This window comes from Austrofundulus limnaeus, unplaced genomic scaffold, assembly GCF_001266775.1.
Source record: "Austrofundulus limnaeus strain Quisiro unplaced genomic scaffold, Austrofundulus_limnaeus-1.0 Scaffold46, whole genome shotgun sequence".
In the NCBI taxonomy this organism is placed as follows: domain Eukaryota; kingdom Metazoa; phylum Chordata; class Actinopteri; order Cyprinodontiformes; family Rivulidae; genus Austrofundulus; species Austrofundulus limnaeus.
Genome location: NW_013952448.1, coordinates 2,522,686 through 2,531,082, shown reverse-complemented (window position 1 = coordinate 2,531,082; position 8,397 = coordinate 2,522,686). Strand labels below are relative to the sequence as shown.

Here is an 8,397-nt window from a genome sequence, read left to right as displayed (position 1 = left end):
ATATTAAACAGACGGGGCCATTTTATTTACATGCAAAGCATTCTGGGTGAATGACGTTCACAGGTCCTCGGTGTGAACAAGCCAAATCCACTCTGAAGGTTAATCTTGGACAATATCTGATGATCGACTCTTTTAAATGAAACCAGAGAGCGTTGACAGAGAGGAGAAGGTAGAAATGACTCAGCCTGGAACTGAACTAAGAATCGGACGATCTCCGATCTCCCAAAAGTAAGGAAATCAGCGCAGATAAAGAACATGCAAATTCTTGACAGAAAGGCCAGGAAGTGAACCTGCAACCCTATTTCTGTGAGTCAGCACCGCAAAGAAGGAGGAAGAACCAAATGAAAAGACCAAATAGGAGAACTGTGGGGTCAGAAAAGATCCAGCAGAGAATGAAGACAGATTGTGCACCCAGAGACGTACACTTGTGTGTAACTCAATTAAAACACTAATTCAGTAAACTCACCAGAGGAAGCACAGAGACATGGAATAAAAAAGAGGCGGGTAAAACAAAGTTCACACTGATTTAGAGGCTGAAGGAAATGAACAAATAGGTTAATGAACAATAGGTGTATGTGTGTAAATTTTTTTTTCAGTTCTCTTCTGATTGTCTACAATGTACTGTCTTCCCATGCTGAGTATGTAATGACTTTATCCCAGGTCATGCAGCTCACTCCAACAACTTTTTATTCTTATCTTTATTTATTTTAACCCTGCCCATCCCACTCTCATTTCTTCTCCCTCTCACAAACCTATCAGCTTCCAGCATTTGCTCATTTGGGGGCTGATACATGATTGCAGTTATGGAAAAAGCATCAGGTGGGGGTGTGTGCCAATCAGTGCTCGGCTTCCCTCTGTTTCAGCGTGGCAGAAGCCAAGCCGAGGACCATCTTTGTATGAGTCTTTGACACACTAATAAGCATTGTTTCTACAGATAAACTAAAAATATTAGCACAAGTAATACTGTCCTTTCCATTCAGGAAAACAAGGACATTTGAGTGCTATGGTCTACGACAAATTATGTGAATGTGTAAGGTTGGCTAAAATCACATTGTGTGCAAATAATCATCAGTAAAACTGTCAGTTAATAGTTGCCACTTGGTAATTAGAGGCACGTGATGACATATTTTTGGATAGGACACACCATCACTATCAAACATGCATGTGAAACCACAGGTGGAAGGCGGCCTGGTACAGCCAACACTAACTCTGACCCTACAAATTTGTTTAATCACCTGAAACAGACATAAACCAGAGTATGAGGAAAGGCAGAAAATGCAGACCAAGGCCAGAACGTCAGCCTAAATGCCACACTTAATCCTGATAAATTTTTATGTCAATATTGCCCAGTCCTAGTGCATGGTTAAACACCTGTTTCATAATTTGTTCAAGACCAGCGTGTCTTTTCGTATTAAAGTATGAAATTGTGCACATTTGTATCTTCACAAGAGTAGCTGTTTAATTATTGCACAAATACAAATTAGTAGATATGATTAAAAAGCTATTTATTGCATCCCCTTTGACCTGGGAACATTTCAGGATCCCCAAGGAGGAGTGTGTGTGTGCGTAGACGTTAGCCTACGCACACACAGTGTCTGTGATGAACTGATATTGATTGGTCGTGACAGTGATTGCTGCTGTGACATAAAGCTTCTTATTGATGAAAACAGCAGGACCAATTCTAGTAATGATAATGACGACAAATAATTAGTACACTAATTATAATGATGATTCCCCTTCTGTTCTCTTTTGTACACATCTGAGTTCACTTATTTCTGTTCTGCTTCTAATCCAAACAGTCAGGCAGGTTAAGTCTCGACACCCATTCATTTGACATAACAGAAGAAAAAAAACATGCATCTTTTAATTCAACCTATAAATAGAGAGTCATATTCGTAGCATCACTGATTGCCAGGCTCCCAACACAAACACACACACTCTCACAGAATCAAGCTGACTCCCGTTCTGCTACTATTAATGTCACCACGGAGTGTGGCCACAAGAAAAGGTAGACAATGCAAATATCCAGCTCCTGTTACTGTCATATTTACATAAAGATAAAGTGGCAGTTATAGACAGAAGCCCCTCCTAAAATGAGTAGTTTGTGTGTCTACCTTCAACTGTTTGCAGACTGCAGCTGTCAGGAGTTAACACACCTGTTCTACTAAAAAGAATAAAAATGGTTCGATGAACTTGGAATACATACACACATGCAGAAGATATTGTTTCTTGGTAAAACAAATGATACAACGCTGCTCCAGCGCAACACAGGGCATACCCTGAGGAATCACACAGGAAAACATGGCTGATTTACACCATTTAGATTGGCCCATAAAGCACACGGACTGAAAACCTGGCTCACAAGGTGAAAAGCGCAAATAAAGGCAAGGACCCTATGCATACAGACCTACACCCATGTGTGCACACACGTCACACTATTTAACCAAGTAAACACGAGGCAGCTCATGCTCTTCCGTGCCGGATGTGCCAGCAGGAAAAGAGGACTAACATCTGAACCCTCAGAGTTTACTTACTGATCCAAGGAAAACTGGCAAAGATCAAATTTCTACCAGTCCCTGTTGACCAAGAGCCAACATCCAAGACTTTGAGAAGACTAGTCAAACAGAGCTCCAAATACAACTTCGTTTTATTTATTTATTGATCAGTTTTCAAACATTTCTGAGGGTTTTATGTTCCATTGTCTACTGCCATCAACTGAAATTTGCACATTATTGTGTGTCTATTCAATAAATTATATGACTATTTAATCTTGATTCACCACAAAGGCACTGCAAGAATACTTATGATCCTCTTTTTCCTGATTTCCCTTCAACATCTTGTCACACCGATACAGCACAATTAATTTGGTCAAATATTAGATAAAAGCACAGTTATTTTCCGTATCATGCCTTTACATCAACCCCAAAGGCAAACATCAAGAATTCAGATCAAGGCCAAAACTGACTAGATGACTTGAGTTTATTACTTGTTGCATTATCTTTTTTAAACAAGTGAACAAAAAGGTGAACGGGCTGGACCTTGGTGGAAAACTGTACTCTGGTGCAGTTCTGAGAGTGGTAACAAGTTAAAACAGTGACAAAAACAACATGAGGCCATCACAAATAGGGAAATAGCTGAATATGGTATTTATTTTCATTTAGTTTCACCTTTTGGCAGTGATTACCGTAACAATTAAGTTTGTTCTGGCTAACACTTTTCTTCTTTTTTTTTTATTTTAAATTTGATACATTTTGCAAGTGCTGAGCCTTAACTTACAAATTAAAGTATTCACAAACAGCAATGTTGCAAAACGCTGGAAAAATAATCATTTTGTATGTTTTTCTCAAACAACAAAAATACACAAACCATGCTCTGTATTTAAAAAAAAACAGTGTTTGTAGTGTTGTTCTAAATTGTGATTAAATGAAGCAAATTGTCTTTAATTTTCTCCTATTATTGGAAAATTTGAACGTGTTCAACAGAACAACTATTAGGCAATGAAAACTTCATTGTGTCCTCTCCTAGTCATAGTTATATTCAACACAAAGTGCTTCAAAATGCAGCACATGGAAACATATTCAACTAAAAATGAACTGCAGAATGTGGTTTTTTTATTGTAACGGGAAATGCAGAGAAATGTTGAACTTCATGACATGTTCCTCAGAGACCAAAGGTACTTCTCAGCTCTGATTGTATTCTGCTACAAATAACGTTGTTGTTTGTGGAAAAGAGGAATCGTTCGAGTCAGCACAAGGCTTTACTGATAAGTTATTGATCCAGAAAGCTTGGTGTGAATGCAGAAATAGGTGCAGTACATGTCAAAACTTCTTAGAAAACCTGCTTCTAAAAAATAACGTTTTGAATCACGCTTACTTTCACCAAAAATATTGAAACAACTGCACGTTTTGTGCTTACTTATAGCTAAATACTTTGAAATCAGGGTCTGTGTTAGCATTAAAACGATGTGGGCTACGTTTTGGCTTAAATGTAGAAATCAAACCAACACAAAACTGCATATGAAATGTGACTGATGTGGGGGAGCCAGTGAAGCTAAACGCCAAAATGATTTCTTTTCCTGATTGTTATTCCCAAGTTGAGTAAGCTACTGGTGTTGAATATAAATGGAAAATGTAGTTTTATAAACAAGGTCAAAGGCAGGTTATTATGAGCGCAATTTACAGTAATAAGTGTCATTTATGAATGTTTGTTTGTTTCTCATTCCTGTTTATCAAATTAGCATTTGCTTTAGGTATTACTTTTTTTTGTTCGCCTACACAGCTTCTGTGGTCAGACAGGTAGTGTAAGGTAAGGTTCATGTTGTGTGTTTCTGGGCTGTGTTATTAGATGAGTGGATGGTGGTGCCATGCCATTATTTTACCATATAAAGTATGTGGACCTGATAAAATGACTCACTGTGTAAAACTCTCTAAATAATTGATAGTAGAAGCAAATAAAAAATACAGAATAGAGATAATAGAGCAATGTAATGGCACAGTCATTCCTCTTACCCTTCAGATACTTTTTTAGCTGAATAGTTACCAGCTTTCCTTTGTTCTCAAGGACAGTTCTAATTTGCTGTAACTTGTTTCCACTGTTTGGCTTTTCAACTGCAGCATTGAACCAATAGTTGCTGTTTAGTTTAAAAAAATGTCCCATTATCAGTGAGCTAGGGTGAGAATAACAACACCAGATTTTGCACTCAGATATTTTGCAAAGAACTGATATGCTTGATCAGCGTTGTGTGAACTCTTTTGCCTGGGGCCTGAATGTAACAGATCTGCATTTTTTTTTTCCTCTTTCTTTTTGTACAAACCACACACTGCAGCTCTATCAAAGAAACAAGTGAGGTCAGTTAAAGTCCTGATAGAAGCTGTAACCACAGGCCAATCAACTTGTGCCTAGTCACTTCTATTGAACTGTTCATGTTTGCTTCCTCCTCTGGGACACAATGCACTCTATGACATGCTAATCAAATTCCTTCAAAGCAAACAGCATAAATCATTACTAAACATTTTGTTCCTGAACATGTTCTTGCATTAAAACTTAACTTGGGTAGATTATTTTGTTGTTGTAACAATAAAGCCTGTTAAATTCCCTTTTAAATGGCGCCACATTTGTAAGGAACATGCATATGTAGGATGAGCAGTAGAGCTGTGGAGTCACGCACATGAATAAAACAGCCAAATCTTCTCAGCCAAACAGCTTCTATTGCTGTTGCTATTGACACTTGTTTCGACTGTCTGCTACTCCCAGGTACTGCCAGTCAGGTGCCTGGTATAAGATTTATTACCAAGAAGCATTGTTGCAAGGAAATAATCTACCAAACACAAATTTCCTTACTTTTTTTGTGTTAAGTAAATTTCGTTTCCAGAGAATCAAACCTGCCTGAGATTTTCATCTCTTCTCCGAGCACGAGGAACTTCTTATTGTTCGAGTTCAACTCGTGGCCACGTCATTATAAACATAAATCAGGATGTGTTCGATGCATTTAAGCTTCCATGTCAGTTTCTTTGAACCAGTGTTTCCCAAAGTTGGGGTCGAAACATCAAGGTGGGGTCCTGAAAATATTTTCTGAATTAATTACATTTTTGCCTTAGTTGTTAAAAAGGAGTGAGGTTAGTGTATTTAAAATGGATAAATGTAGTATAAAAATATTGTTACTATGCCCGTGTTTTGTTGACCTGATACAAATGTTTATCATCCAAACATAGTTGGGCACAAGTCTCTGTTATTGTATTTTGTGGGTCAAAAGCTGAAAAGTTTGGGAACCACTGCACTTTGATTCCCAAAGTTGGGCTTGGGACCCAATTATGGGTCATGAAGCACCTTGGATAATCTCCAGAAATCAATTAAAAAGGATAATAAAATAATTGATGATGTAATATTTTCCCTATAATTATTACAAAAACACAAAATAAGTATAAATAAGTATTTATATTTGTGTACAAGCTGTTTAGATTGTCAAAAAACCTGTGTTTTCAGGGTTATTAACAACGTTCGTGTACTCAGACCAGTAATATTTGGGGTCACAAATTTTTGCCATGGATATTTTGCGAGTCAGAAGATAAAAAGTTTGGGAACCACTGCTTTGAACGATGACAATATTTTGTACATCTTTCATGCTCAAAGGGGTAAATTACAGTGTGCTCTGTGGTGTGAAAATCTGTTTAGTTAGTTGGAGAGTTGGAACAATGGATGGAGCCGTGCAGCAAAAAGCAGAGCATGTCAGCAGTTTGGACCAACAGAGCTGTGCCCTGCATGCATGTTGAATGGTGCTGCAGCTACTTTGTGTTTGTGCTGATCAGGCCGCATATTCCTGCTACTTTTTGTTCTCGTCAACTTTTCTGCTTAAACTTGACCAATGCGTCAAAATGTGGGGGTGGTCTCACCTTCATTTTGTGGACAGCCTTCCCTTCCTCCAGACCCTGGGTCCACACGGTGATGCCCCCCTTGCTGTAGGAAAGACTCCAGCCCTCCTCGCACAGACACTCCGCCTTGAAGCTGGCGAACGCCCTGTCGTCCGGGATGGTCACCGACTGCCCAGACATCATGGCTGGTTACCGTGAGAACACACACAGATGGTTATAACCTGACGCCAGCCGGGGTGGGAGGAAACATCATAATACAAGCAATGAATAAAACAGTCGCTGCTGTCTTCTAGGAGGGAACAAATAATCTAATTTAATTGAAAAGCCTCTCGGCTGCGGCGCGTCTCGTGATGGTCTCTGGCAGGTCCGAAACCCGCAGTCCACCCTCCTCAAACTAATGAAACAGAGGTGTGTGTGAGTGTAGTCTCACACATGTAAGCGATAAAGCAACGAAGTAAAACAGTGAAATGTGTCTGTCAGCTGATTATTTACCGTGGTTCAATAAGTTTCAGTCACACAACCGAGCCGCTCTTCTTCAAACAAACCCACCATATGCTTCAGTGTTTCCGCTTCTCCTTTTCTTTCTCTGTCCAGCCGCTCTCCCGTCAGCTCACCGTGCTTAGCAGGTCTCCATCTCTCGGAGTTGCAGGTGCTACCTAAAATAAATAAATAAATAAATAAATAAATAATAAAAAAGAGGAGGGATATGCGGGGAGAAGACCTGAAGGAGGAGGAGGAAGGGGAGAAGCGACGCAGCGACGGGCTTGCTGCACCTCCCTGTGCTGCCTTCAGGTGCACCTCGTAAAACCCTCAGCTGCACAAGTAGACGTGCATCATTAAAACCTGCTTCCAGGACAAAACTAGTGAGCCATTTCGAAATAAATAAATAAAGGTGAAGAGTGAAGGTTACGTTTTTGCCCGTCTGTCTGTTACTAAAGTATCTCATGAACCTCTGATAATTTGTTCTGAAACTTGCAGAAAATATAACTGGATACATCTACAGCTGATTAAATGATTCAAGATGGCTGCCTTTGCCAGCTGACTTTAAAGAAGAGTAAATTGTTACATTTCTAACAGTTTTACATAAATTGAACTAAAACTAGACGTGGTACTAGTAACTGAGGGTCATTCACAAGACATGGTCTGAGCATGGCATCATCTGATACACAGGAGATTTTATTTTCAAGGTTAGACCAAGGTGGCTCCAATTCCAATTTAGGATTTCTCAATGTAATATATTAAACACTAGTGCTGAATGTAAAACATTTTAGTCCAGTTTTAATATCAACACATCATCATTTTGATTTTGACACAGACATTTTTGTTCTGTTGCCTTCTCTTCATAAAGCACCCTCGCTGCCTTTTGCACTGGTCAGAAGGACAGGTCAATAACAAAGACGTCCACTAGCTTAATATGAAAGTAGAAAAGTAGCTCTGATGTGTGTATTTTTAGCATTATATTCATACAAATCTGGCAGCTTCATGAGGGTCTAAGAATTTTTTTAAATGGGCCATATTTGGCCCATGGGCCACTTATTGAATAGGCTTGCACTGCACTAGCCAGCTATTCATTTTTTTAGCTGCTTTTCCTTTAACTAAAGAAAACACGCTCATGCACAGAAAGAACATGCAAACCCCTCACAGAAACCCAGATCAGGAAGTGATCCTGCAGCCGTCTCACTGAGAGGCCGTACCGGCCTGCACCACATCATTAGAGTTATTACTAAAACATCATACTAGCCTGTCTGTGCAACAGGTAGGCTAATGCAGAAAACCTTAACTTGATTTCTCTTGGAATATGATACTTTTTAAATGGTGAAAGGGAAAACAGCAAATCGTGTCTACCAGTGGTTCCCAAAGTTGGGGTCGGGACCCTACTGCGTATCCCAGAACACCAAGCTGCGGTCCTGAGATGAACTCCACAAACAGCATCCCTACATTTTTACTTTTAGAAACAATATTTTAGATCCAAATAATTTCAGATTGTACTTTATAAGTACATATTTAAATCAAATATGTACATATAATA

General features: G+C 39.1%; 1 protein-coding gene across 1 annotated transcript in view; it reads right to left on the bottom strand.

Moving 5' to 3' along the window:
* The window catches only part of stard10 (StAR related lipid transfer domain containing 10), a 15,478-nt gene extending 8,291 nt beyond the window's left edge, over window positions 1-7,187 (bottom strand). The window contains exons 1-3 of the mRNA XM_014008023.1: window positions 7,090-7,187; window positions 6,918-7,024; window positions 6,390-6,553 (exon numbers count right to left, since the gene is read on the bottom strand). Coding sequence (XP_013863477.1) covers window positions 6,390-6,551 — 162 coding nt within the window. The 5' untranslated portion in view covers window positions 6,552-6,553; window positions 6,918-7,024; window positions 7,090-7,187. The remainder of the gene's footprint in view (window positions 1-6,389; window positions 6,554-6,917; window positions 7,025-7,089) is intronic.
* Between the last annotated feature and the right edge of the window lie 1,210 nt (window positions 7,188-8,397).